This window comes from Oreochromis niloticus, linkage group LG4 (genome assembly GCF_001858045.2).
Source record: "Oreochromis niloticus isolate F11D_XX linkage group LG4, O_niloticus_UMD_NMBU, whole genome shotgun sequence".
NCBI lineage: Eukaryota > Metazoa > Chordata > Actinopteri > Cichliformes > Cichlidae > Oreochromis > Oreochromis niloticus.
This window is the reverse complement of record NC_031969.2, coordinates 30,150,866-30,178,851: the sequence shown is the minus strand read 5'-3', so window position 1 is coordinate 30,178,851 and position 27,986 is coordinate 30,150,866. Positions and strand designations below refer to the sequence as shown.

At 40.2% G+C, this 27,986-nt stretch overlaps 2 protein-coding genes across 5 annotated transcripts in view; both read right to left on the bottom strand.

The window, feature by feature from the left end:
- Nucleotides 1–24,814, bottom strand: part of LOC109201884 (uncharacterized) — a 27,708-nt gene extending 2,894 nt beyond the window's left edge. The window contains exons 1-3 of the mRNA XM_025906421.1: nucleotides 24,707–24,814; nucleotides 11,217–11,293; nucleotides 24–614 (exon numbers count right to left, since the gene is read on the bottom strand). Coding sequence (XP_025762206.1) covers nucleotides 24–614; nucleotides 11,217–11,230 — 605 coding nt within the window. The 5' untranslated portion in view covers nucleotides 11,231–11,293; nucleotides 24,707–24,814. The remainder of the gene's footprint in view (nucleotides 1–23; nucleotides 615–11,216; nucleotides 11,294–24,706) is intronic.
- Nucleotides 15,659–27,986, bottom strand: LOC100710224 (uncharacterized). Of its 4 annotated transcripts, none has more exons than XM_025906419.1 (5): nucleotides 27,968–27,986; nucleotides 24,630–24,696; nucleotides 18,839–19,429; nucleotides 18,627–18,746; nucleotides 15,659–17,750 (listed from the first exon to the last, which is right to left on the bottom strand). In XM_025906419.1, exons 2-5 carry the CDS (start codon nucleotides 24,641–24,643, stop codon nucleotides 16,754–16,756), a joined length of 1,722 nt encoding a protein of 573 aa, XP_025762204.1. In that variant the 5' UTR covers nucleotides 24,644–24,696; nucleotides 27,968–27,986; the 3' UTR covers nucleotides 15,659–16,753. The 4 variants fall into 4 exon arrangements, with proteins under 4 accessions (XP_025762204.1, XP_019213200.1, XP_025762203.1 ...); XM_019357655.2 differs by lacking the exon at nucleotides 27,968–27,986 and adding an exon at nucleotides 26,223–26,367; XM_025906418.1 differs by lacking the exon at nucleotides 27,968–27,986 and adding an exon at nucleotides 24,880–25,012.

The following is a 27,986-nucleotide window of genomic DNA, read 5'->3' as shown; positions in this document are numbered from 1 at the left end:
TTGTATATCATTTATTCGTTTACCTTTTGTCCAACTTCTCACAGATTGTCTTGGAGGTCTGTATGTATCTGTCCAGCTGATATGCCAGCACTTCCACATTCTGGAGTTTGGGAAGGAAGAAGGCGTTGTCGTCTCTTTTAAACTCCAGCAGCAGAGGACAGATCACTCGTGCAGCCAAGATGACAACCTGAACATACTCAGGACTGATCCCTTCTGGAAGGTGTAACACCTGGTTCTCCGTGAACACATGCAGCGAGGTCACTGCCAGCTTCTCCACTGCATCCAGGAAGCTGCTGAGACTCTCCAGGCAACTTGCAGTGTCCTTCAACACTTCGACCAGCTCATTCTCCAGCTCTGCACGCTTGCTGTCTACATTCACAGTCATCTTGCTCTTCATATACTTCACAAAGGCTTTAACTTTTTCCTCTGACTTAGTAACATGGTTGATGTTTAGGTCAAGTGTTTCAAGTCTATCTTTGATATCCCTCATCATTTCTACCTCGGTGTCTCTCCAGAGCATCCATTTAGAGAACATCTCACAGAATGCTCTCACTGTGTGGATGTAGGTGAGGGTGTCTGTGGTGTAGCGGCACAAGGCCTCCTGTAGCTCATTTCTGTAACACAAAGCATCAGCCATTTGTGAGGTTTCTAGGGGAATTGAAACAAAACTTGTACATGACAGCTAGGTCGCAGAGCTCAGTAAAAAGGGCACTGCACAGGGGCGATTTTAGCCCATGAATCAAAGCACCCCCAAAAGATTTCTTACTTAGGAGGAAGTCAGGCCATTTTTCTTTTTAGCTGAAAAACATTACACCCAGGTAACCTGCAGTGTTGAAAACATGTTTTCCGACGATGTTTGCTACCCTACAATCCGTCCTGCTCTGTAGTAAAATCAGCGACATATGACCGTCCTGTTGCTCCCATTGAAATGTATACAGCCTAGGGGTGGGCGATATAAACGATATACGATAGAAACGATATAAATTTGGCCAACGATAGAGAGTTTGACTATACCGCTCTATCGCGATAGCGCATGTTGATGATGTCATCAAGCTGCGCCTGTTTTGGTCAAAAGCATTGCAGTGGTTACAACCACTATCATCTGCAAATTATGCCGGGCGACAGTCATAGCAAAGAGATGAAGCACTTTTGAAATATGGGGAAAGCCAAAAATCGCGCTTCCTCCACTTCCGTAACATTGATTCATTAATGTTGAATTCTCTCGCAGCTGTTCTATTCCCATGTTTTGCAGTATATTAATAACTAACCTTGTATTGTGGATGAATAATCTCAGTTGTTCTCCTGACTGAAGTTTGGCCCGTGTATAGCCTGCTATGCGATTGCATTTGTCCCTAACCACCAGAATCCCTCACGTTAACTTTTATCGAGTGGAAGAAAAGTTGACGTTCATCCTCCAGCTTCACTGTGCTAATGTTATGCTAACATAGCTGTGTCGCTAGCAATCACGTAGCACAACATTATATACCAGGTAGTCCAACTTCAGTAACCCCTCAAACGCCACTGCTGTTTAGTTTTCTGTCTTCATTTATGTCGGAAGTGGTAGCAGAGCTGTACGTTTTAATTAGTTTCAAAATCTCTCAGTCAGAACATGGTATGTCATGTTTAGGTGGAAACTAGCGAGCTAACTTCCTGTTAACTAACTCCGTTAAATTTAATAACTTCTGTTTTCATGGATGCCTGGATGTTAAACTTAATTGTTACACCTGGTAAAGCAGCAACGCTGATGATTTTATTAAAGATTAAGGAATTTAGACCGTTTTTAACTCTCAGTGTTCGTTTGACTTTGGGACCTGAAGGGACGGAGTTTTGGACCCAGATTACTCCGTGAAGCTCCTCACCACGGCAGCCGTAATGCTCTGACAATCCATCAAGCTGTGCAGCTTACCAAAGTTGTACTAAAACATTTTTTAACAGATTTCTGCACGCCAAAATCGGTTCGAGGTCAGTAAGCACAACCAGAATTCATACATAAGGCACACTCTCGATTTTTGAGAAAATTAAAGGATTTTAAGTGCGCCTTATAGTGTGGAAAATACGTTATACAGAAGAAAAGAATATATCGCGATATATATCGTTACCGCACATGCTTCAAATTATATTGCGATGTGAATTTTAGGCCATATCGCCCAGCCCTAATACAGCCTATTTAAAATCTAAAACTTAAAATTGTCCGTAGCCTATGTTGGGATTTAGAGATTCTTTTATTGCTACGATATAATCTGCCTTATGATGAATGCATTAATAACATGGTTTACAGCATTATTTTATCAGTAATATTCCTTACAGGGTTCATATTGCATTGAATATGTTTGTCATCACATTCATTCTATTCACAGGTTTAGTTCATTTTATACACATTGCATATCTATGTTGATTTGGAGTTGATGTTCCATCCAAGAGGGTTTTAAGCTTCACTGGTGAGAGTGTCCAGGTGATACATGTTGAGGGAAGATGAGAACAGTGTCTTCTGCTTCTTTTTGAGACCTGCTGCAATTTAGTCTACTTAGTGATTGATGACGAGGGTCAATTATTAGCCCTTAGAGACCCTGAAGCTTGAAGTTTATTACCTTAAAAGGCAAGTGTTATAGAAAAGAGAAGTTAGATGTCTGTTTATAGTTATTAAGATGTACATGATGTACCCTTGTCTGTAAACAATGACTATACACAATGTATTTTTGACCTGTGTTGACGTGTATGTGTGGGCGTTAATTTTCTATGCTATAAAACCAGCATTCAATGTATTTTTGTCAGAGGAAGACATATGCTGATGGTTCCTCTCCTGTGTTAGTAAACTCATCGTTTGATTGCACTTGTCTGGTGCCTCCGTCGTTTGTTGTCTGGTCTGCAGTTGATCGATCTCGCTTCACCTACCTACTGTTGTTACCACTGTCCTGTTTGAAATGGACACTAACTAGCTAACTGACTGAATGCCCATTAACCTTATAACTCCCGGTGTGTGTGTGTGTGTGTGTGTGTGTGTGTGTGTGTGTGTGTGTGTGTGTGTTTTGTACGGAGAGGCAGCCACATTCAAAAACAGGAGCCACATTCAGGTAAAAGTGTAAAATCAAATGATCCGTTAATCAAGAATAATGTTGGATCAGTGTTTCAATATTTATATCTTTTATTAGATGTTCATGTGGTTTGGTTATTTGCCTTTTGGTTGAAAGTACACTGAGAGAGGACTTTTGGTTAGTGATCTTAATAGTATTTTTTTATATTAATTTAATTTTTCATCTAATTGAATACAATCTATTTGTGTATGATTGTCAGTCCGAAGAAGGAGAGAGGAAAGAGGGGGACGTGAGGAGAAAGTACAAGGTCAGGAAGAACCAGGCAAGAAAACAGACAGGGAACAGTGACAGGCAAAACAGAAACTCTTAAACTGACAAAGAGAAAAAACCTGATTTTACTCATACTCATATAACATTATAATGGATTGAGGAGATTAAAATTAATGATATATTTTTATGTGGTTCAGCCACAACTCTACTAAAACCTCAGCCAGTAATAGGTAGGCCAACTTTTGGACCGTCCACTTGTCTGTATGACTGCCGCAGTATGTACATCACATTTTCACACTATCAGAAAGTGCCAAACGGTGCCCTGGTGGAGTGAGGAGCTGTAAAGAGAAGCAGAGTGCTCTGTTTATATTCTAAAAATGTTTTAAGCTAGCTTGTTTCAAAGATTCTGTACAGCAGCTTTAAATGTTTTCCAAAAGCACACATACGCTTATCAGTGTTTCTCAAACTTTTTACAGTGTGTACCATCTGAGAAAAATGTCAAGCTCTCCCAAGTACCACTATGAAAGCATGAAACAAATTTCCCACGTGTGGGACTAATAAAGGTTATCTTATCTTAAACTCATAAATCTTACAACACAAAATTAGTATCTGCAGTAGATTTTTTTCATGCATTGTATACATTCTACCACAGGCAAAGTTGCCTCCATTTTTATATTCTTTTTTTTAATATTTTGTAATAATTTATTTGTAATAATTTATTATGTTTCGGGGGTGTTTTTTTATGTGTCTGTATTATATTATACATACAGATTAAAAGTGAATCTCTGTCCAAAAAATGGACTCAGTTTACTTTACTCACTATGAGCATCATTCATTATTCTCCCGCAGTAATTAAGGTTAGGATATGTATTTTTTTTTTAAAATTCCAATCCATTCTTCTTTAGCAGCATTTAAATAACCTTTATCAGATTTGATGGTTTTGTTACAGACTTTTCAAAAAAGTGTTTTGCTTTTCTTTCACAAATGTGGGATTAAATTGTTAAAATGTACAAAACAGTGATGTCATGTTTTGTGACAAGGACCCAGGCACAGAGAGACTTGTTGAATTTAAGAATCTTATGATTTAATAAAGAAATTTGCAGACTTGTACAGAGATGGTAAAATTATGATGACTGATAATGGAGATGAAGACAACAGACGATGAGGACAGGGAGGATGCAGGGACTGAAAGGCTACGTTCACACTGCAGGTCTTAATGCTCAATTCCGATTTTTTGATCAAATCCGATTTTTTTGTCTGCTTGTTCACACTACACATAAAATGCGACATCAAACGCTCTCCAGTGTGAACGCTCAAAGCGGCCCGCATGCGCAAAAGAAGATGTCACACACAACGCGCTCTGTTTAGACCCAGAGCAAACAATATTGTTTGACTGATGGCCCTTAATATAAAGACTTCGGACTTTATGTTTCCAGATTTTTGCCATAAGTTATTTTGTTATTTACATAATAATGTAGATGACCTAATAATGATCCTTATTGCTGTTTTAGAGGAGCGGTGCTTCAAAGGATAGTTGCAGATTTCTGTCAGAATCTGCAGAAAATACAGTAAAAATAAAATGTTCACATTTCTCCAACATTGTCTTCCCAACAGTTTCACCGGATGGTAGGAAATCGTTCACGATGTCTTCTCGGGCGCTTCTCCGGCGCTGATAATTGGCATCTGTCTTGTGTCAGTGACGTAAAAGACGGATTTAATGCGACTTGACCGTTCACACAGCAGTCGCTTTCTAAAACATCGGATACGTATCGGATTCAGTACCACATACGAAAGTGACCCAGATCGGATTTGAAAATATCGGATTTGTGCCGTTCACACTGTCATACCAAGATCGGATAGGGGTGAAAAAAAAAATCGGATTTGATGCGCTTTCGCCTGCAGTGTGAACGTAGCCAAAGAGACAGAGAAGAAGTCTCATTGTGACGAGTAAAGTGTATCTTGGCTGGCTGGGCAGCTCTCTGGGTGCTCAGCACCCCCAAAGCTCTGATCCTAGAATCGCCCCTGGCACTACATAACAACTTTAATAGTTTAAACACTTTTTTTTAAATGTTTGAATGGACTAGAGTGTAACCCAAATATTATAAGACCTGCCTCAACTTTCACTCACAGCAATTTAATGTGACATTTTTATCTCAAAGTGTTGAGCCTCATTGCCCACCTCCTCTACAGTTCAGCTTCAGTTTGCTAATATTAGATTAGCAAAGTGTGAATCCACAAATCACTCATGTCCACAAAATGACCCAGCACAGCACAGAGTCCAACACAAACCAAAAAATGATTCAGCTTCAGATTCTATTTTGCTAGTTGTGCTAAGTGGGTAGCACTTTGTCCACAATAGCTAATATTAGCGGTTTTCTACAAAAACTCAATTCGTGGAAGAATTTTTGTTTAATCTTGGGCTAACATGATCTTGCCTGCAAGCCTATTAAATAGCTGCCTATCGAATGAAGCAAAATACTGGTTTTCAGCACATATTGTCAATGAATTTATCCCTGACCTTATGTAGCACTTGGTAACTTAGCATTTGAAAATGGCTTTATCAGCTACAGTTACAAATTAACCATCAATACATTTACACGTCCACAGTGGCGTTTGGTCAAATTATTTCCATTTTTGGATGCTTGATGGCTGAGCTGATAGAAACTGACAACTAAGGATTGACAGGTTCTCGGTTACACTTGTACAATACTGAGCTATGCCTGATTGGATGAACAGACGTGGGCTGTCTGCCCAAGTTCCTTTATCTCACACCAGATGTGTCTGATTTGTATAAATTAGATGGGGCATACATTTTGAGCAAATGAGGAGCAGGCTACAAAACACAGTGTGTCGATGTGCCTGATACTCAGGCATTAAATACATGTACTGATCTCTCAGTTAATATTCAACATTATATGGTAATGGTAAATGGCCTGTATTTGTATAGCACTTTACTAGTCCCTAAAGACCCCAAAGCGCTTTACACATTCAGTCATCCACCCATTCACACACACATTCACACACTGGTGATGGCAAGCTACATGTAGTCACAGCCACCCTGGGGCGCACTGACAGAGGCGAGGCTGCCGGACACTGGCGCCACCGGGCCCTCTGACCACCACCAGAGGGCCCGGTGCTCTATATACACAATAGAGCATCATAAAATTACAGGGTAGTCATGCGCAAGTCTCATTGTATACTAAAGGGCTTGGTGAGACATCATCACATCCAGTGAATCCGGCCACTTTGTTTCAAAAATCCTACCACTACATGACCTGGATGAATGAGGGTCTATACAGACGTCTCACTGTGGATTTAAAACGGGATTTAAAGTAATGATGTAGACTTTCTTCATAGTCACTTACTGGCACCAAAAGACATTCCCACTCCTTCTTAAAACTGATGGTAAAAATGTAGATTTGGTATTAATGTACCCTTTGAGGAAATGCCTCAAAACCATAAATAAATAGAAGAAAGAGGCTTTAGCAGAACGAGTAGCTCGGCTCCTTATTGAACTTGACACAGATCGGCTGTATGAGGCAGTCCTCTCAACACTCCTGTCTGGATTATCCTGTATTCATCATTAAAATCTTTTCACTACCCTTTCAAAACGAAATTACATCTTCTATGTTTGTTTTGTAATTTTAGTACTTGAAGGCTTTGTGAACGCCTTTCGGTAGGTATACCATTACACAGTTGGGGTTTGTTATATTGTCTCTAAGGTTCAAGTTCTTGTTTGTATTCTAAAGATGCACTAATATTACAGAGATTTAAATAACATGCAGCGAAACCTCTGCAAGGATTTGTCATTGTTTGATTAACAAAGAGTCTCCTGGTTGTGGTATTTTGTTGGCTCAGATACACAAAGTGGTTTTGTACCAACAAAGGCCTGAAAGTCCTTATTTTGTAATTTACTTATAAAATACAAAATTACTGTTATTTTTATATATATATATATCGTCCATAGCGCTGCATTAACATCATCTAGCAGACCTTCTGAGGGTACTTCACGTAATCTTGGTAACCGGCTAGGGGGGGTCCAGGTTTCAAGCTTGGCCATGATCCTATCTTTCAGGTCAGTTCCTCTCGCACTCAACGATCCTTCTCCTATCGCACTTGGGGCTATGTACCCAATCTCGGGTGGGGGTGATGAGAAGAGCTCGAGAGGATGTGGAGGGTGAAGGTAACGGTGGTCCCCGTGGTAATCGGAGCACTAGGTGCGGTGACTCCCAAGCTAGGCGAGTGGCTCCAGCAGATCCCGGGAACAACATCGGAGATCTCTGTCCAGAAGAGCGCAGTCCTGGGAACAGCCAAGATACTGCGCAGGACCCTCAAGCTCCCAGGCCTCTGGTAGAGGACCCGAGCTTGAAGGATAAACCGCCCGTAGGGGCGTGCTGGGTGTTTTTTTTTTATATATATATATATATATATATATATATATATACATATATATATATATATGAAGAGGCCGCTAGGAAAGCTGCAACCACCAAGTACCTGCAGAGGGTCAGGCAAGTCCTGAGGAGTCAGCTGAACGGTAAGAACAAGATCCGGGCCATCAACACCTACGCCCTGCCCGTGATCAGGTACCCTGCTGGGGTAATAGGCTGGCCAAAGGAGGAGATAGAAGCCACTGACATAAAGACAAGAAAGCTCCTTACCATGCATGGAGGGTTTCACCCCAAGTCCAGCACCCTGAGGCTGTACGCTAAGCGGAAGGAAGGGGGCCGGGGACTGGTGAGTGTCAGCACCACAGTCCAGGATGAGACAAGAAACATCCACGAATACATCACGAAGATGGCCCCAACTGACAGCGTGCTCAGTGAATACCTCAGGCAGCAGAAACCCAAGAAAGAGGAGGAAGGCGAGGAACCATCATGGAAGGACAGGCCCCTGCACGGTATGTACCACCGGCAGATAGAGGAGGTGGCTGATATACAGAAATCCTACCAGTGGCTGGACAAAGCTGGACTGAAAGACAGCACAGAGGCACTAATCATGGCAGCACAAGAACAAGCTCTGAGCACAAGATCCATAGAGGCTGGGGTCTATCACACCAGGCAAGACCCCAGGTGCAGGCTGTGTAAAGATGCCCCAGAGACATTCCATACATGGAGCGCCATAACCAAGTGGCCGGCATAGTGTACAGGAACATCTGTGCCGAGTATAACCTGGAAGTCCCGAGGTCAAAATGGGAGATGCCCCCAAGGGTGATGGAGAATGACCGAGCTAAGATCCTGTGGGACTTCCAGATGCAGACGGACAAAATGGTGGTGGCTAACCAACCGGACATAGTGGTGGTAGACAAACAGAAGAAGACGGCCGTAGTGATCGATGTAGCGGTTCCGAATGACAGCAATATCAGGAAGAAGGAACACGAGAAGCTGGAGAAATACCAAGGGCTCAGAGAAGAGCTCGAGAGGATGTGGAGGGTGAAGGTAACGGTGGTCCCCGTGGTAATCGGAGCACTAGGTGCGGTGACTCCCAAGCTAGGCGAGTGGCTCCAGCAGATCCCGGGAACAACATCGGAGATCTCTGTCCAGAAGAGCGCAGTCCTGGGAACAGCTAAGATACTGCGCAGGACCCTCAAGCTCCCAGGCCTCTGGTAGAGGACCCGAGCTTGAAGGATAAACCGCCCGCAGGGGGCGTGCTGGGTGTTTTTATATATATAAAATCATCATGTAGAGACAGATGAGCCGCTGTTACTGCTGAATATCATGGAACCACCTTTAACATTATAAATCACACACTACTGTGCTTTAACAAGTACATGTTAAAATGTCTTTTCCAGAAATCACTATTCAGCTTTAACCATCTTAGCTGCTTTTTATAATATAACCACTAGATGGCGCCAAATTACAAAAGGCTATGGGTCAGTAAATGGAGTTATTAGGACAGGTTTTAATAAAATGGTGTACTGCAATTCTGTGTTTTTTCGTTTTTTCTTTTTTATATATTTCCTCTGTTTTGTCCTGGTGCTGTTGCTGTACACCAACAGAAGATATAGCTCTTCTTCTTCTTCCTTGGGTGTGTACTGTGTATATTGTGCTTTATCATTTTCAAATTTATTCAAAATCTTGAATATTTGTCACCCAAGTCCTGTGCTCATGGGACTTTTATTATTTATTATAAAGCTCGACTTCAGACATGCATAAGCAGGTAACATTAATGTGACTAAGTCATTTTGCCCTAGAGGTATTTTGTTTAGGCCTCAATGATTACAGCAGTAGCGAAACACCTGGAATATTAATTAGCAGCACATTCATTATCAGATAGTTAATATTAATGCATCAGTGCTCATGTATCATTGAGATTTCTGTTGCAGTTGCAGTGTTTATGACTTAACCAGAGACTTTGTCCTTTTAATACATCTCTGTATAAAGTTTTTCTATAGCCCCTCCAAACGTTTATGTAAGGAGTCATTGTGATTGAAAGAAAGAAAAAAGCAAAGATGTGCTTTCTTAGGGAATTATTATTATTATTATTATTATTATTATTATTATTATTATTATTGAATATTTTTACATTTTGCAGGTTTAAAAGATTAAAATATGAAAAGGCTAAAAGTCTAACTGCTAACAAAGATACACGTTTTTGTGTAAAAAACACCAGTCCCATCTAGGGATGGGTATCGTTTAGGTTTTATCCGATACCAGTACCAAACCAATACTTTTGAAACGGTGCCAGTGCTTAAACGGTGCTCGAACCGGTGCTTAAAGAATGAGAACACAAAATTGGTCCAAAAACCTCTCATGTTCAGCTGTTTTTTTGTAAAAAGATAACAATGTTAGCCTTTTCTGCAGCTATAGGGGATATGTGGTCTCACTCTTGGCTGGAAGCAGTGCTTAATCAATGGAAAAAACAAACTTTGTCCAAAAACCTCTCATGTTTAACTGTTTTCCACTTTTTCTTTGGTCATTTTAGCCTTTTTGGCCAGGGTGAAGGGAGCATCTGCCATCAAACAAGAAGACAGCCGCATGTAACTACGACGGTGTTTGCTAGTTCACCTTACACGCATTAATGTAATAACGTGGTTAGCGTACTCAACGTAAATTACACACGAACAACATGAAGCTACTCACGCAGAGGAGAACGGCTGCTGCTGCCATCATCATCCGTCATCATTTCTGCTATGCTGACAGGGCTAGGGGCCAGGACTCTACTCTTCGGGTTTTTGGGGGATGTTGCTAACTCCGGGTCCGATAACAGGCACCACAGCCGCAGTAGATGTGCTCGGTGTGAGGTCTCGCAGCAAGCTATTACACACGGCGCATTTCTCGGCTTTAAAAAAAAAACGCTATGCGTCGCCAGGTGTTTCATGAGATTCGAGGTGTTACCTCCTTTGACAGTATCGCAGTATCAGCTTAAAGCACTTGTTGCAGGCTGCTGAGTTTGCATCTTTTGCTGTGAAGTACAGCCAGACCTTTGACCGCTTTGCCTTGGGCATTTTTAATCTGTAGCTCTGCTCTAAAAGAACGTACGTACCTGGGCCCGCCTACTATCCTCGGAAACGTAAAATGATTGGCTAGAATCCAAAGTGTGTCACAGCTCAGGAAAAAAAAAGCACCGAAATGTGCGCTGCTTTTCGGTCTGGTTACTACCGTTTATGTCAGAATCGGTGCCATCATGGCACCGGACACCGGTACCCATCCCTAGTCCCATCACAAGTTTTTAAAATTAAATCTAACATAAAAACTTGGATGTAACCGGAACTGCAGCTGATTAAAGTGAGGGAGTAAATACGTAAAACTAAAGTGGTCCTGTTCCTAAACAATTCTTATAAAGTCGCTGGATTTGTCTTTAAAATCGTTTCCTCCATGTTTTGTTCTAGTCTGTCACTTAATCAGCACATATATGTATTTTACTACATGTACTCTAAAGTAAAAGTTTTCCGTGCACCATGAGCCGCCTTACCTTGCCTCAGACATCTTCCTCTTCTCTGTGTGTTGTGTTCAGGTCCTCGCGGAGGTCTCACCTTTATCTGCGCAAAGGAAACTTTGACTGTAATGTGCCTGGACATTTGTGATGATTAGTTTGTATTTAATGAGATAATGCCAATATCATTTAAACCACAAATTTGTAATGGAAAAAATAACATTCTCAGTCAAAATCATCAAAGGAAGAAATCATCAGAGGTTTCAGGGTGACATCAGCCATTTATTTGAACTAATTACTCAGAAGTTCTCAAAACAAGTTAATTTTCTGAAAACTGCAAACAAGGTGACAAGAGAAGTTAAACTGTTTGTGGGCCAACAAGAACAAGAGGGGGGAAAACTATTTTAAATTAAATCAAGTCTTTAATAATCACTGATGTTGCTACATTCAGCTTGGGCTTATTTGTGCAGCTCCAAGCTCCAACAACAGTCATCTCGAAGTGCTTTACAAAGTGCACAGGACAGGGACCTGATAGCTGAAGGCTCTCCTATTAATCTTTTAGAAACTCTGAGTAGTAACTCGGAGGGTAAGTCTGAGAATAAGGTGCTCTGTTAAGATATATACAGTATTAAGAGAACTTTAAAGTACAATCTGTTTATCCAAGACATATTAAAGTCTTAAGACCTCAATTTTAAATTCAAGTCTCAAATTAACAGTAAGCAAATAAAGAGAAACTAATATGGGAGAAATCTGATGGTCTCTTTTAGTCTCTTGCTGTGACATTTGGATCAACTAGAGGCTTTCCAGGGAGCATTTAGAACAGCTTGATAATGTGTAAATTACACTAGTCCAGCTTAGAATTAAAAAATGCGACTTGTTTTTGAGCATCGCTCTGAAATGGGATGTTTCTAAATCTCGTAATATTGCACAGAAGAAAGAAAACAGTGCTACATGGTTTGAATGTTGTTATACTGCAGTACTGTTCAGTTACAGATAGACGATATCACTGGAGTTTGAAGCACTTTATTTATCAATGTCATAAATTCAGCACACCTGGTTGTTGGTTCTGACATCAGCATATGCAGATTATTATTTGTTAAATACCACTCTTCCTTTTAACTGTTCACACGTATCTATATTCATGTACGAATACATATATACCAAAATATGAGTATTAATATTAATACAAACAAAAATCCAAAATAAAATCCAAACTGTGGACAGATAATATTGTCCAACTGAATTGCGCATAATAATAACTAAAAACTCAGCCAACACTGCCCTCTGCTGGATTAATGAACAAGCATGTCACTTTACAAGTTATATGTTGCCAGCAGCAACACAAGCGTATGTTATCATAAAGATACTGTTTCTATCATATTTGCGCTCTACAAAAAACAAGATGGCACCATGTCAGTTTGTGAAGTTTCTTTTCCTCCTAGAGAAAGTGAGATCACTAACAACCACAGCAACTCAGTCCCAATGCGGCAGAGCACATTCAGAGCTGGGTCACCAAGTTGACTCAGTTCTGAGGTGAATAGTGACTAAAAATTCCCAAAGCTCCAATAACTGCAGTTCTTAACCTCTTCTGAGTCAGGAGCTTCATGGCATGGGTTTCAATCCCTGAGCAGCTCCTGAGTAATGAGAAGGTGGCCCAGTGCTTATGTCCATAAATTATATGTATGTAGTGACACTTAAATTTAAATCTGGATTAATGGTGATGGTAGTGCAGTGCTAACTAAACATAAATTACAAATTAATTAAGAAGACTCCGTGTGCATGGTATTCTGTTACAATATTAAGACACTCCGTAAGATCAATTTATAACTCTTGATACTAATTCTCCTATTGTGCATATTTGAACCAAAACTGTAGATTAACTGTTTGTTTATTTATTTGTTTGCATCATCGTCGTCAGCTTTCACTTCAGCCTTTTCTCTATATAAACTGTCTGCTTAAGCATGAATAGTCTTCACATGTCCCTGACATCCTGTTGTAATCTGATGACACACTGACTCAAACAAATTTAAAAATGTATAAACATTCAAAACACAGATTTTAATAAATATTCAAATATTCCACATGAAAAAGTGCTTGAACTTTTCTGATGTTTTTTGTTTTTTCTTTACTTCAATTAGGTAACTGTAGCAGGATTTGCTTTCACTTTTAATCACCAGATGAAACCACCACCGCTTCCATCTTTCAGATCTCTACAAGATACTGAAAACAGAACAAATTCTTTTAAATGTTCTATCTTAAAGAAACTACACACTTTCTCAGACTCATCAACTCCTCTCCATGTCTTAGTCCAGTTGCAGTAAAAGCAAGATGAAAATAACCAATTAGTCTAGTTCATGTTTGCTGAAATAAAATGTACCATTTTCACTCGACTGCTCACTCTATGTTTATTTCAACTTCATGTTGAGAAGAAAAAATGCACAGTCAAATCACACAGTCAGTCATCTACACAAGCTGGAGCAGGTTACATGTCCCACTGGCTGACTCAAAGCACAAGTACTTATGGGCACCACAAGGGGTGACCTATATGAATTGATTTTCCCTCATAATGTTTTGATTTGATCTGATCACCTTTGATTTAATCCAACTCTTTGATTTGGTAACCTTGTCAAACAATTTGTTTCATCCTGGTTTTGATCCAGGAAGCTTTTGCATGTCAGGTAAATCTGTTAAAAGCTACACTTCAGTCCACTAATCCATTATATTTTAAATAAAGAGATCGAATTACTCCTGTACACAGTGGTTATATTTTTAAGATTCCATCCATCTTCATCCGCTTTATCCGAGGCCAGGTCGCGGGGGCAGCAGCCTAAGCAGAGAAGCCCAGACCTCCCTCTACCCAGCCACCTCCTCCAGCTTATCCGGGGGAACACCAAGGCGTTCCCAGGCCAGCCGAGAGATATAATCTCTCCAGCGTGTCCTGGGTCTGCCCTGGGGCCTCCTCCCGGTGGGACATGCCCGAAACACCTCACCCAGGAGGCGCCCAGGAGGCATCCTTGTCAGATGCCCGAACCACCTCAACTGGCTCCTTTCAATGTGGAGGAGCAGCGGCTCTACTCTGAGCCCCTCCCGGATGGCCGAACTTCTCACCCTATCTCTAAGGGAGAGGCCCTTAGAGATAGGGTGATTCTTTTTTATTATTGCTTTGGATTATCAACAGCAAAAAAATAAATAAAATAAAATAAAATAAACACAGATAAGTGTAATTTACATTTCTACTCAGTATTAACCTCTTTTGGTTTCTTTGGACTCACTAAGAAAAAAAATATATGTTCCTTTAAACTTCCTGTTCAGAACAAAACAGAATCTGATGTTGTTTACTTTGAAAACTGCTGCCTACAGGAAACTACAGCGAGCTGAGCTGAGCTGCAGATTCACCTCACCTCATTCAAATCTTTGTAGATTCAGCAATACAAAACAATGTAACTGACATTAAGTGATTCAGGCATAGATGGCACCAAATCTACAAAAACTTACACAAGACCCTCTACCAGAAACCTGAGAGTCATTCTGGAAAACGGCTTAAACTTTAAAAAACACATAAATGCTGTCCTGAGAGCTTGCTTTTTTCAGTTAACAATAATAGCAAAGGTGAAGCAGTTTCTGTCTTTTGGTAATCTTGAAAAGGTCATCCATGCCTTCATTTCATCCCTCCTGCACTATTGCAGTAGTCTTTACGTTGGAGATACGTGCAGTTGGTTCAAAATGCTGCAGCTCAACTATTAACTGGAACACAAATACAAGTCCATATTACTCTCATACTGGCTTCTTTGCACTGGCTTCCTGTGCGTTTTAGAGTTGATTTCAGGATTTTATTGTTAGTTTTTAAATCTGCCACCCCACTAACTTAATGATCTGATAACTATACACACTCCAGCCAGATCACTAAGTTCTGCTGAACAATATCTTCTTGTTGTTCCCAGAAAGATGTCAGCCAACTGTAAATCATCTAATCCCTGTTTGCATTTTGTGCTCCTGTTCCTTTATCATATCAATAGATATGACTGACTGAATTACATGAAACATTGATTATCCTCTAAAACACCTGACATAAGAGAAGGAATAGTGCAACTTATTGCATTACTGATGATACAACAGCTGGGATCAAACCAGTACCGTGCATGCGTGCAAACATATTAGTTTATGGATTTATTTCAAATCTTAAAAGAAATCTTTGTTTTCAACTGAGAAACATTTGTTGTTGTTACATATTGCAATACTTGCATTACTTGAAATTGTTGCTTCAGCATCTTGCAGCAGTTTCTTCACCCACCACAACCACATCTGCTTCTGATAACCTCCTCTGTCTTTTGTATGTCTGTTTCTTTGACTCACTTTCTGTTCACTCTGTTTTTCCTTGTACTTTTATCTCAGCACCACGCTCAGCCAGAACAATGACTGCTGAGTTTTTGGTTGTTGTTAATTTACATTTTCAACTGTCACATCAAATTACTGACTAAAAGTAGGTTTTACTTGTACGTTTATTTGTCTGTTTGTTTTACTTTAAGGACAATATGCACATATACCAACAATGACCTTGTTTAATACTGTAGCAATAAAATTAAGAGCATCACAGTTGTGGGAAGTTTGCTTCATCAGGAAGATTTTATCATCATCATCATATATTTGCCTTTGAAACTGTGACATGTTTTATAAGTGAAGCTTGCAAATGTCTAAGAGGCCACTGGAAAAGGTATCCATGTTTATCACATTACCAGAGAGTCTGACTAAAATTTCTGACAACAATTTAAATTCTAATTTTATGTAAAATATTGATTCTCAAACAAGAAAAACTACAACATCTATTTTTTTCTTTTGTTTTTTGTTTTAGAGTTTTCATCTCGTATCTGCTGCCTATCATCAACCACAGGCATAGCTTTTTAATTATATTCACTAAAACAATTCTGGATATTAACACATTTCATTGGATAAGTTAAAACTTTATATATCAACAGAGGGAAAATTTAAGGATACAAGTATTTATACAAAAAGAAACAGACTACATTTACATTATGATCATTACATGTGATTAGTGTTGCTGTTAAATTACCAGTGCAGTACACACACAGCAGACTGGTCAGACTGGTACAAGAATATTTCATCTGCTGTAAAATCTATGCACCAGGACTTCATGTAATTACTGTGTAATAACAGAACTATATTACAGAAAAAAAAAATCTATATCTGGAAGTAATTATTTTTTTATTTTATTGCATACTTGATTAAATAATGTTATTAATAAGGTTTTATATTTGACTGTGCAAATAAAATATTCAGCAAAATTATGTACGGGTTAAATATATTAACCAAATTTTTATTGATAGATATTTTCTCTGATACTTTATATTGCAGTAATCACAACTCTAGAATATACATTGTTTTCAGTTGGCTTATTGGCAATTAATGTAATTACAGCATGAGGATGCCTCGCTGCATGGTGTTACTGAAAAGACCTACAGTCTGAGGATTGCTTTCAAACATTTTCCACATAAAACAGCTCTATGATTTGATCATAGTTTCAGTTAGCATGAGTCGAACTGTTTCATTGGAGTTTTTTATCATTCAGCAGATGGTTCTACCCTTTCTGCTTCACTCTGTTTCTTCACCTCCATCTCCAGATAAATTGGAGTCTCCAGGACAGCCTTCTTTTTTTCTGATGTTGGCAAACCTTCATTCAGAGAGTCATGCATCTTCTGCCATGAGTCAATCTCTGAACTCCAAAGTGCAGCTCGTGCTCTGATGAATTGTGAGACTTCAGTCTCGCTGCCTTTAGCCAGACTGATGCTGTCTTTACAGATGAAGAAAATATCCATGCCGAGGAAGAGAGCATTGACTGCAATGAGACCTGCTCTTGCTGACTTGGACAGTGCAAGGGTCCCTTTGGCTGCTGCCTGACCAATATCTGGGATATCTGAGGCCACCCTGGGTGCATTACGTAATGCTTGTCCTTCTTGAGCCACGACTTTCCCAGCACTCATGAGCAGCTCTTCAGTTTGTAACACCTTAACAGCAGAAGCGGCATCAACAAGTGCATCAATACCCTTTCCAATAGTACCAGCGTTAGCTGCAATCTTGCCAACTCCCACAACCATATTTATGTCAAGTGCGTCCAGTTTGGCGATGGTTTGACTGGTCACCTCCTCCAGACAACTCTGGAGACTCTGTACATCCTCCATAAAGTTCTTGAAGACTTCAGAGGCTTTCTTTCGTTGTGTAGCATTTACTCCAACCTCTGTTGCAGTGGTCACAGCACTGTTGACTCCACTGGTGATTCCCAGCCCGACTCCAGTCATTGTCAAAGCTAGAGAAACTCCTGCTGTGAAAGGAATTAATGCCAAACCAACAATGGACAGCACACCTCCAACTGCCCCCACGGAGCTGCCTGCCACACTGGAAATCTTTGCCCCCATATTCATTCTGTCTAACTGAACAGCTGTCTCCTCCAGCTCCTTTAGAAACTGCAGCATGGTGGGCTGTCGCTTGTCGAACTCACTAATGAACCCATGGCACGGTTCCTCCTGGAACAAGAACACCATTCGGAACTGCTCGTTCATCCTGAGAGAAGAAATTTAAAAAGAATTAGTGGGGTGACAGATTTTTAAATGTCAGCATGTTATTGCAATATTAACAATATTTATGTTTAGTTTTTATGGTTACATGACCAACAAAAACATATCATGTGTCCTGCAAAACATTTTTTTGGTTGCAGGGATATAAGTCCTCCCTGCAGCCCATTAACAAGACTTTAACCTCCTACAACCTGAACTCTTTCAAGTCATGCATTTTTAATTTCTCTTAGCTATTTGGGCTGATTGGGACTTGATGAAGGTAAAAACAAAGAATTACCAGATTTCTTTTACCTGATTTTTGTTTCTGAGAAAAATGAGATCCACATATGAGGACATTAGTTTTAAATTTTGACAGAGCAGTGGCAGTATAATGTCCTCGTAAGTCAATATCAGGCACTTGTAGAGCAAAATTTTGTATTTTCTACATCATTTTTTTGTATAGTGTAGTGTCCAGACCAAGCATGTTTATCAGGGGTCTCGAACTCCAGGCCTCGAGAGGCAGTGTCCTGCAGGTTTTAGATGCGTCCTTGATCCAACACAGCTGATTTAAATGGCTAAATTATCTCCTCAACTTGTCTTGAAGTTCTTCGGAGGCCTGGTAGTGAACTAACCATTTGATTCAGGTGTGTTGGCCCAGGGTGAGATCTAAAACCTGCAGGACACCGGCCCTCGAGGCCTGGAGTTCAAGACCCCTGATGCACTAGGAGTGAAACCGGTCTCACTGCAGCGGCAATGTCTACATCACAGCACCAACATCAAAGGACATCTTATGCAGGCCTGTAGGACACCAGCAGTATTTGACCCCTGAGATTAAAAAAAACAAGCTCTGCGCTGACACATATTTGGCAACAGAAAAACTTACCTGATCTCATCAAGCTGATTTACGTGATCAAGCATTCTCTGTATGTCATCCTCAGACAAATCCACATCAAGATCAACCACAGTTTCTACAGCCATCTTCAGACCAAAGTCACTGAAGCAGCTGTGAAGAACGCAGGTCAACTTAATTTATACAATAGATGATACTTAATGTGAAAAATTACTTAATATTTTGTATATCATTTATTCGTTTACCTTTTGTCCAACTTCTCACAGATTGTCTTGGAGGTCTGTATGTATCTGTCCAGCTGATATGCCAGCACTTCCATATTCTGGAGTTTGGGAAGGAAGAAGACGTTGTCGTCTCTTTTAAACTCCAGCAGCAGAGGACAGATCACTCGTGCAGCCATGATGACAACCTGAACATACTCAGGACTGATCCCTTCTGGAAGGTGTAACACCTGGTTCTCCGTGAACACATGCAGCGAGGTCACTGCCAGCTTCTCCACCGCATCCAGGAAGCTGCTGAGACTCTCCAGGCCACTTGCAGTGTCCCTCAACACTTCAACCAGCTCATTCTCCAGCTCTGCACGCTTGCTGTCTACATTCACAGTTACCTTGCTCTTCATATACTCCACAAAGGCTTTACCTTTTTCCTCTGATTTAGTAACATGGTTGATGTTTAGGTCAAGTGCTTCAAGTCTATCTTTGATATCCCTCATCATTTCTACCTCGGTGTCTCTCCCGAGCATCCATTTAGAGAACATCTCACAGAATGCTCTCACTGTGTGGATGTAGGTGAGGGTGTCTGTGGTGTAGCGGCACAAGGCCTCCTGTAGCTCTTTCCTGCAACACAAAGCATCATCTGTTTGTGAGGTTTCTAGGAGAATTCAAACAAAACTTGTACATGACAGCTCGGTCGCAGAGCTCAGTATAAAGTGCACTACAGAACAACTTTAACAGTTTAAACACTTTTTTTATGTTTGAATGGACTAGAGTGTAACCCAAATATTATAAGACCTGCCTCAACTTTCACTCACAGCAATTTAATGTGACATTTTTATCTCAAAGTGTTGAGCCTCACTGCCCACCTCCCCTAGAGTTCAGCTTCAGTTTGCTAATATTAGATTAGCAAAGTGTGAATCCACAAATCACTCATGTCCACAAAATGACCCAGCACAGCACAGAGTCCAACACAAACGCAAAAATGATTCAGCTTCAGATTTTATTTTGCTAGTAGTACTAAATGGGTAGCACTTTGTACACAATAGCTAATTCTAGAGGTTTTCTACCAAAAAGTCAATTCGTGGAAGAATTTTTGTTTGATCTTGGGCTAACATGATCTTGCCTGCAAGCCTATTAAATAGCTGCCTATCGAATGAAGCAAAATACTGGTTTTCAGTGCATATTGTCAATGAATTTATCCCTGAGCTTATGTAGCACTTGGTAACTTAGCATTGAAAATGGCTTTATCAGCTACAGTTACAAACTAACCATCAATACATTTACACGTCCACAGTGGCGTTTGGTCAAATTATTTCCATTTTTGGACGCTTGATGGCTGAGCTGATAGAAACTGACAACTAAGGATTTAGCTGGAGAGGTTCTCGGTTACACCTGTACAATACTGAGCTATGCCTGATTGGATGAACAGATGTGGGCTGTCTGCCCAAGTTCCTTTATCTCAAACCAATAGTGGTGAAAGTTCATCACACCAGATGTGACTGATTTGTATAAATTAGCCGGGGCATACATTTTGTGCAAATAAGGAGCAAGCTACAAAACACAGTGTGTTTTGTGTAAGATGGGAGACGTTATGTATAAGTTGATGTGCCTGATACTCAGGCATTAAATACATATATTGATGTCTCAGATACTGTACACATTATATACACAATAGAGCATCATAAAATTACAGGGTAGTCATGCGCAAGTTTCATTGTGTACTAAAGAGTTTGGTGAGACATCATCACATCCAGTCAAGTCCGGCCACTTTGTTTCCAAAATCCTTCCACTACCATGACCTGGATGAATGAGAGCCTACACAGACGTCTCACTGTTGATTTGACGCAGGATCCAAAATAATTTAATTCCAACAAATTTCCCACGTGTGGGACTAATAAAGGTTATCTTATCTTATCTTATAATCATATAGACTTTCTTCATAGTCAGTTTGAAGCAAAGATTCATTTTTTGAAGTGACAGCAGTGCCCAGGGGAAAGCAAAAGATGACAACAAGTGTCACACTTACTGGCACCAAAAGACATTCTCACTCCTTTTTAAGACTGATGGTAAAAATGTAGATTTGGTATTAATGTACCCTTTGAGGAAATGGCTTAAAAACATAAATAAATAGAAGAAAGAGGCTTTAGCAGAATGAGTAGCTCGGCTCCTTATTGAACTTGACACAGATCGGCTGTATGAGGCAGTCCTCCCAACACTCCTGTCTGGATTATCCTGTATTCATCATTAAAATCTTTTCACTACCCTTTTAAAACAAAATTACATCTTCTATGTTTGTTTTGTAATTTTAGTACTTGAAGGCTTTGTGAACGCCTTTCGGTAGGTATACCATTACACTGTTGGGGTTTGTTATATTGTCTCTAAGGTTCAAGTTCTTGTTTGTATTCTAAAGATGCACTAATATTACAGAGATTTAAATAACATGCAGCGAAACCTCTGCAAGGGTTTGTCATTGTTTGATTAACAAAGAGTCTCCTGGTTGTGGACTTTTGTTGGCTCAGATACACAAACTGGTTTTGTACCAACAAAGGCCTGAAAGTCCTTATTTTGTATTTTACTTATAAAGTAAGCAACTGCTTTACTGTTTTTCAATAAAGATACACACACACACACATATATGTGTGTGTGTGTGTGTGTGTGTGTGTGTGTGTGTGTGTGTGTGTGTGTGTGTGTGTGTGTGTGTGTGTGTGTGTGTGTGTGTATATATATATATATATATATATATATATATATATATATATATATATATATATATATATATATATATATATATATATATACATATATATATATACATATATATATATGTGTATGTCCCTCATCCTATTCATGTAACCCCTTCCGCCAGGGTTACCGAACCCCCTCAGTGAGATCATTAACAAGACTGGCTACGGATACCGACTACGGAACGGAGCGGTTGTCAGCCACCTCCTGTACATGGATGACATCAAGCTGTATGCCAAGAGTGAACGAGACATCGATTCACTGATACACACTACCAGGCTATACAGCAATGACACTGGAATGTCATTCGGGCTGGAGAAGTGTAGTCGGATGGTAACAAAGAGAGGGAAGGTAGTCAGAACTGAGGGGATTGAACTACCATAAGGCAACATTGCAGACATAGAGGACAGTTACAAGTACCTGGGGATCCCACAGGCGAATGGGAACCATGAAGAGGCCGCTAGGAAAGCTGCAACCACCAAGTACCTGCAGAGGGTCAGGCAAGTCCTGAGGAGTCAGCTGAACGGTAAGAACAAGATCCGGGCCATCAACACCTACGCCCTGCCCGTGATCAGGTACCCTGCTGGGGTAATAGGCTGGCCAAAGGAGGAGATAGAAGCCACTGACATCGAGACAAGAAAGCTCCTTACCATGCATGGAGGGTTTCCCCCCAAGTCTAGCACCCTGAGGTTGTACGCTAAGCGGAAGGAAGGGGGCTGGGGACTGGTGAGTGTCAGCACCACAGTCCAGGATGAGACAAGAAACATCCACGAATACATCACGAAGATGGCCCCAACTGACAGTGTGCTCAGTGAATACCTCAGGCAGCAGAAACCCAAGAAAGAGGAGGAAGGCGAGGAACCATCATGGAAGGACAGGCCCCTGCACGGTATGTACCACCGGCAGATAGAGGAGGTGGCTGATATACAGAAATCCTACCAGTGGCTGGACAAAGCTGGACTGAAAGACAGCACAGAGGCACTAATCATGGCAGCACAAGAACAAGCTCTGAGTACAAGATCCATAGAGGCTGGGGTCTATCACACCAGGCAAGACCCCAGGTGCAGGCTGTGTAAAGATGCCCCTGAGACAATCCAGCACATAACAGCAGGGTGCAAGATGCTAGCAGGCAAGGCATACATGGAGCGCCATAACCAAGTGGCCGGCATAGTGTACAGGAACATCTGTGCCGAGTATAACCTGGAAGTCCCAAGGTCAAAATGGGAGATGCCCCCAAGGGTGATGGAGAATGACCGAGCTAAGATCCTGTGGGACTTCCAGATGCAGACGGACAAAATGGTGGTGGCTAACCAACCGGACATAGTGGTGGTAGACAAACAGAAGAAGACGGCTGTAGTGATCGATGTAGCGGTTCCGAATGACAGCAATATCAGGAAGAAGGAACACGAGAAGCTGGAGAAATACCAAGGGCCCAGAGAAGAGCTCGAGAGGATGTGGAGGGTGAAGGTAACGGTGGTCCCCGTGGTAATCGGAGCACTAGGTGCGGTGACTCCCAAGCTAGGCGAGTGGCTCCAGCAGATCCCGGGAACAACATTGGAGATCTCTGTCCAGAAGAGCGCAGTCCTGGGAACAGCTAAGATACTGCGCAGGACCCTCAAGCTCCCAGGCCTCTGGTAGAGGACCCGAGCTTGAAGGATAAACTGCCCGCAGGGGCGTGCTGGGTGTTATATATATATATATATATATATATATATATATATATATATATATATATATATATATATATATATATATATATATATATATATATATATATATATAGATACACACACACACATAGAAAAAAATCATAATGTAGAGACAGATGAGTAGCCACTGAAGTCACAAACAGGCTAATCTTCTCACATAACAGGCCTTTTCACAGGAGAAGCACAATTACTAATATCAAACTGAATAAATACAGCTGTGTGCTCTGCCACTGTTACTGCTGAATATCATGGAACCACCTTTAATGTTATAAATCACACACTACTGTGCTTTAACAAGTACATGTTAAAATGTCTTTTGCAGAAATCACTATTCAGCATTATCTCAGCTTTAACCTTCTTAGCTGCTTTTTTATAATATAACCACTAGATGGCGCCAAATTACAAAGGGCTGTGGGTCAGTAGATGGAGTTATTAGGACAGGTTTTAATAAAATGGTGTACTGCAATTCTGTGTTTTTTTCTTTTTTATGTATTTCCTCTGTTTTGTCCTGGTGCTGTTGCTGTACACCAACAGAAGATATAGCTCTTCTTCTTCTTCGTTGGGTGTGTATTGTGTATATTGTGCTTCATCATTTTCAAATTTATTCAAAATCTGAAAACTTGAATATTGTCACCCAAGTCCTGTGCTCATGGGACTTTTATTATTTATTATAAAGCACGACTTCAGACATGCATAAGCAGGTAACATTAATGTGACTAAGTCATTTTGCCCTAGAGGTATTTTGATTAGGCCTCAATGGTTATAGCAGTAGCAAAACACCTGGAATATTAATTAGCAGTACATTCATTATCAGATAGTTAATATTAATGCAACAGTGCTCATGTATTACTGAGATGTCTGTTACAGTTGCAGTGTTTATGACTTAACCAGAGACTTTGTCCTTTAATACATTTCTGTATAAAGTTTTTCTATAGCCCCTCCAAACGTTTATGTAAGGAGTCATTATGATGAAAAGAAAGAAAAAAGCAAAGATATGGTTTTGGGGAGGGGACATTGCATATTTGTACATTTTTTTAGGTTTAAAAGATTAAAATATGAAAAGGCTAAAAGTCTAACTGCTAACAAAGAGACACATTTTCGTGTAAAAACCACCAGTCCCATCACAAGTTTTTAAAATTAAATCTAACATAAAAACTTGGATGTAACCGGAACTGCAGCTGATTAAAGTGAAAGAGCAAATACGTAAAACTAAAGTGGTCCTGTTCCTCCAACGATTCTTTTAAAGTCGCTGGGTGTGTCTTTAAAATCATTTCTTCCGTGTTTTGTTCTAGTTTGTCACTTAATCAGTACATATATGTATTTCACTACATGCACTCTAAAAGTTTTCCGTGCACCATGAGCCGCCTTACCTTGCCTCAGACATCTTCCTCTTCTCTGTGTGTTGTGTTCAGGTCCTCGCGGAGGTCTCACCTTTATCTGCGCAAAGGAAACAACAGGATGGATCTGAAGCCCGCAGTCCAGCTGTTGTAGAAATTAACAAGCTCCCAATACCACGCCTCGAGTGGGCCTGCTGAAATAACTGCATGACCACTCAGTAATTAAACTGCCCGGTCACAAATGTTAAGTTTCGTTTTTCTTTCTCCACATTATGAGCCACACCTGTTTGTGTAGCACGGTGGATCATCGACAGTCAGCTGACTTTTGTTTGTTAAGGAGGGTGAAAAAGTTTAGTAGCGACGTTCAGGCAACAACAACAACTTGCTCGTCTTGATCAACTGGTTTCCTGATGCTGCCTTCAAGTGTTATCGGGAAAGAAAAAGTGGTGACTGAAAGGACTTTTGACTTCTTAATGAAAAACACAACAAACATGTTCCCCCTTAAATTGTAAAGAATTTTATGATACAGTATTTAATGTACACCGTGTTTTCCTGAAAATGTCCCGATTCTCAGCCAAGTATTTATCCGATGCTGGGTTTTTTTGTTGTTGTTGTTGTTGTTTTTTTGTCAAATCCACGTTTGCCTTCCCAATGAACTCGAACACACCACCTCAAAGTACGGGGGAGACGGATGTACATGCATAATCGAAACTAACCCATCCTACCACATCCTGCGGGGTGAAGAACAACACAAATATTTAACATCTAGAGAAAGAAACCGGTATGTCAAACACTGGTCATGATTTCTGAGCTCATGCGGCCCTTTACACTCCCACAAATAGTGTTATGATACATGTGAACAGCACTGTTTTGCAAAGTGCTGAAAGAAGTGGGTGAGTAAAAGCCATAATCCTCCTTAATATTGGATTCATTAATGTAAATACTACTTATATACATCATAATTAATTATTAGATTTTTTACTTTCAAATGTGCAAATAATAAATTACTAGCTACAGCTTTAAATTAAATGGAATGGGGTATAAAGTATAACATTTGCATCCAAATTTTAGAGAAGTAGATGCAGAATACTGAAGTACGTTAAATCTGTAGTTCAGTAAAATAACCTAACTAAATGTACTCATTAAATTTCAATATGATTCTATCTATGCTGTCATCCAGTGGGCACTGGACACTGCACATTTAGCAGTACTGCAGCCCAAAAGCATTCCTTGAGAGGGCACAACTAGGAACCAATTATATTTCACGCCCTCCTCTGGGCATGCCCCTGTCCATCTCCATGTCCAGTACTGGTTAGCATAATCATTATTATTTATAGTTAGATAACTGAAAAGACGTACCAACCCAAGGCCTACCAGAATTTCCTAGAAAAAGATAAAACATCCAAAATGTTAGTGTGAAATGAGCACAAAGACATACAAAACCCATGATCACAGAGAGAGATACAAAACTCCTGCAGGGAGAAAGAAGCTAAAAGCAGCTATAAGAACAGAAGGAAACAAAGAGACAAAACAAAGAAAGAATAGATGTAGAAATATGAAACCAAAGAAAACATGACCGAGAAGATGCCCCCGAACTCTCTCAGCACACGTATATTCAGTCTGTACCTGTGTGTGCTTGTGCTCCTGGGCAAATTCAGCAGCTTCCTCTGCCTGTTCATCATCATGTCTGCTTTGCTGCGACAATAAAAACAGCCCTGCGCTACTCGACGCTCACAAAGGTCGCACTCTAAGACTGAATCAACACAATGACTCCACTCATATCAGCTGATAACCATGTGAATCCAGATAATCAAAGGGCCAATTCATAAGCAGCTGACGCAGAAGAAGTCGGCTGTTGTTCTTTCTCCTTGTCACTGTGTTGTGAACACCACAATATAAAACCTCTATAGGGAAACTATAGTGCTTGTCAGTATATTCTAAAATATATAAATGCATACAATGGCGAGTATTTGAATTCAAACATGGTCGAAATTTCATTTGAAGCTGTGTATACAGCCATGTGAGCCTCGGCTGTAGACAGCTCCAAACACTCCAGAGTTTCAGTGTTTCCACTCTTGGCTCTGTAGAATATTAACTGTAAGGGAATATGTTTATCTCAGGCACACAGAAGCAAAGAAGCTCCACCCAGCTGCTGTAGCCTTTACCCACTTTCTACTGTTCAAACAGAAGAAAGTTGGTAAAGGGAGTGGCGCTACAACTTGTTTCGACCAAGAGAATGTGACAACGCCCAGTATAAAATACACAAGGGTTGATTTTTGACTCTGAATAATGCACCGCTACTGTAGCAGAGTTCAAGAAAACATATGTACCTGTAACTTAGTATAGCAGAAGCCCTTTAAGGTTATATCTAGCAGTTGTGGATTTTTTTCCTATTATTTTTATTTCTGTTTTGATCTTTACCAACTTGTGGGCAGGGGCGGATCTAGAGAAATTTTCTTAGGGTAGCATGAGGGTGGCAGAGAAATCAAATGGGGTGGCAAAATTAAAGCCTTTTTTCCCCCAAACACATATGCAGGTGGTTACATATGGTTAAAATAATTCAAATGCAGTAAGTATACACGTTTTTCATATAAATATAGTCTATAACTTAATTATTGTCTGTAGCCCACATAATTACACACTTTAGTTACATAAAACATGTGAGTTTTGATCTTATGTACTGTATAGCCTGTTTGATAAATAAATATGGAGCCCAATAAGTATAAAATCCAGAAAGCTACACAACATGAGGCGGTTCATTTACAAACACAAGTCTAACTTAAGTTTCACTGTTTTTTTGTTAGAAAACAATCACATTGTTACAGCTTATATTACACAAAATGTCAGAAATCTGCACTGTCATGAACAAAAATTTAAACCTAATTTTTCATAATTTGTTGGATCTCTGAGGTCTGAAATACAACTGCCCATTTTTGACTCCTTTTGAGTTTACGTTTGTATTTCACCCTCAAATTGTTTCATTTTATTTTTCCCCCTTGCCTTGTTTGGTATCATTCTTTTCAGCTCAACTGAATTTAGTTGTTTTTTTCACTAACATACTGCATTAGTATTACTGATCTGAAATCACATTTCTGAAATCATTTCGCGCTGTCCTTAGAAAACGCTTAAAACACACAGCACACAAAAACGTGACGACAGTATTTAGAAAAAAGCATGGCTTATATATATTATGATAACTCTGGATTTACTGGCCTGTAATTAAAATTTAAAAACTTTGAAGTCCGAACTTTCAATCTGGGCTGAAACAGAGACTCAGCGTGGCTGCAGCTTGTTGCTATGTCAGCTTAACATAGTCATGTGATTTGGAGGTGCAGCGTGTCCGTGGACCACAGAGGGTTAATAACACTCACCTTCCTTCCATTTCCAGAG

Coding starts and splice junctions, on each gene's coding strand:
- LOC100710224 (XM_025906419.1), bottom strand. Junction 18,747..18,838: donor TGTGAGAAGTTGGACAAAAG/GTAAACGAATAA, acceptor CGTTCTTCACAG/CTGCTTCAGTGACTTTGGTC. Junction 17,751..18,626: donor AATCAGCTTGATGAGATCAG/GTAAGTTTTTCT, acceptor TTCTTCTCTCAG/GATGAACGAGCAGTTCCGAA.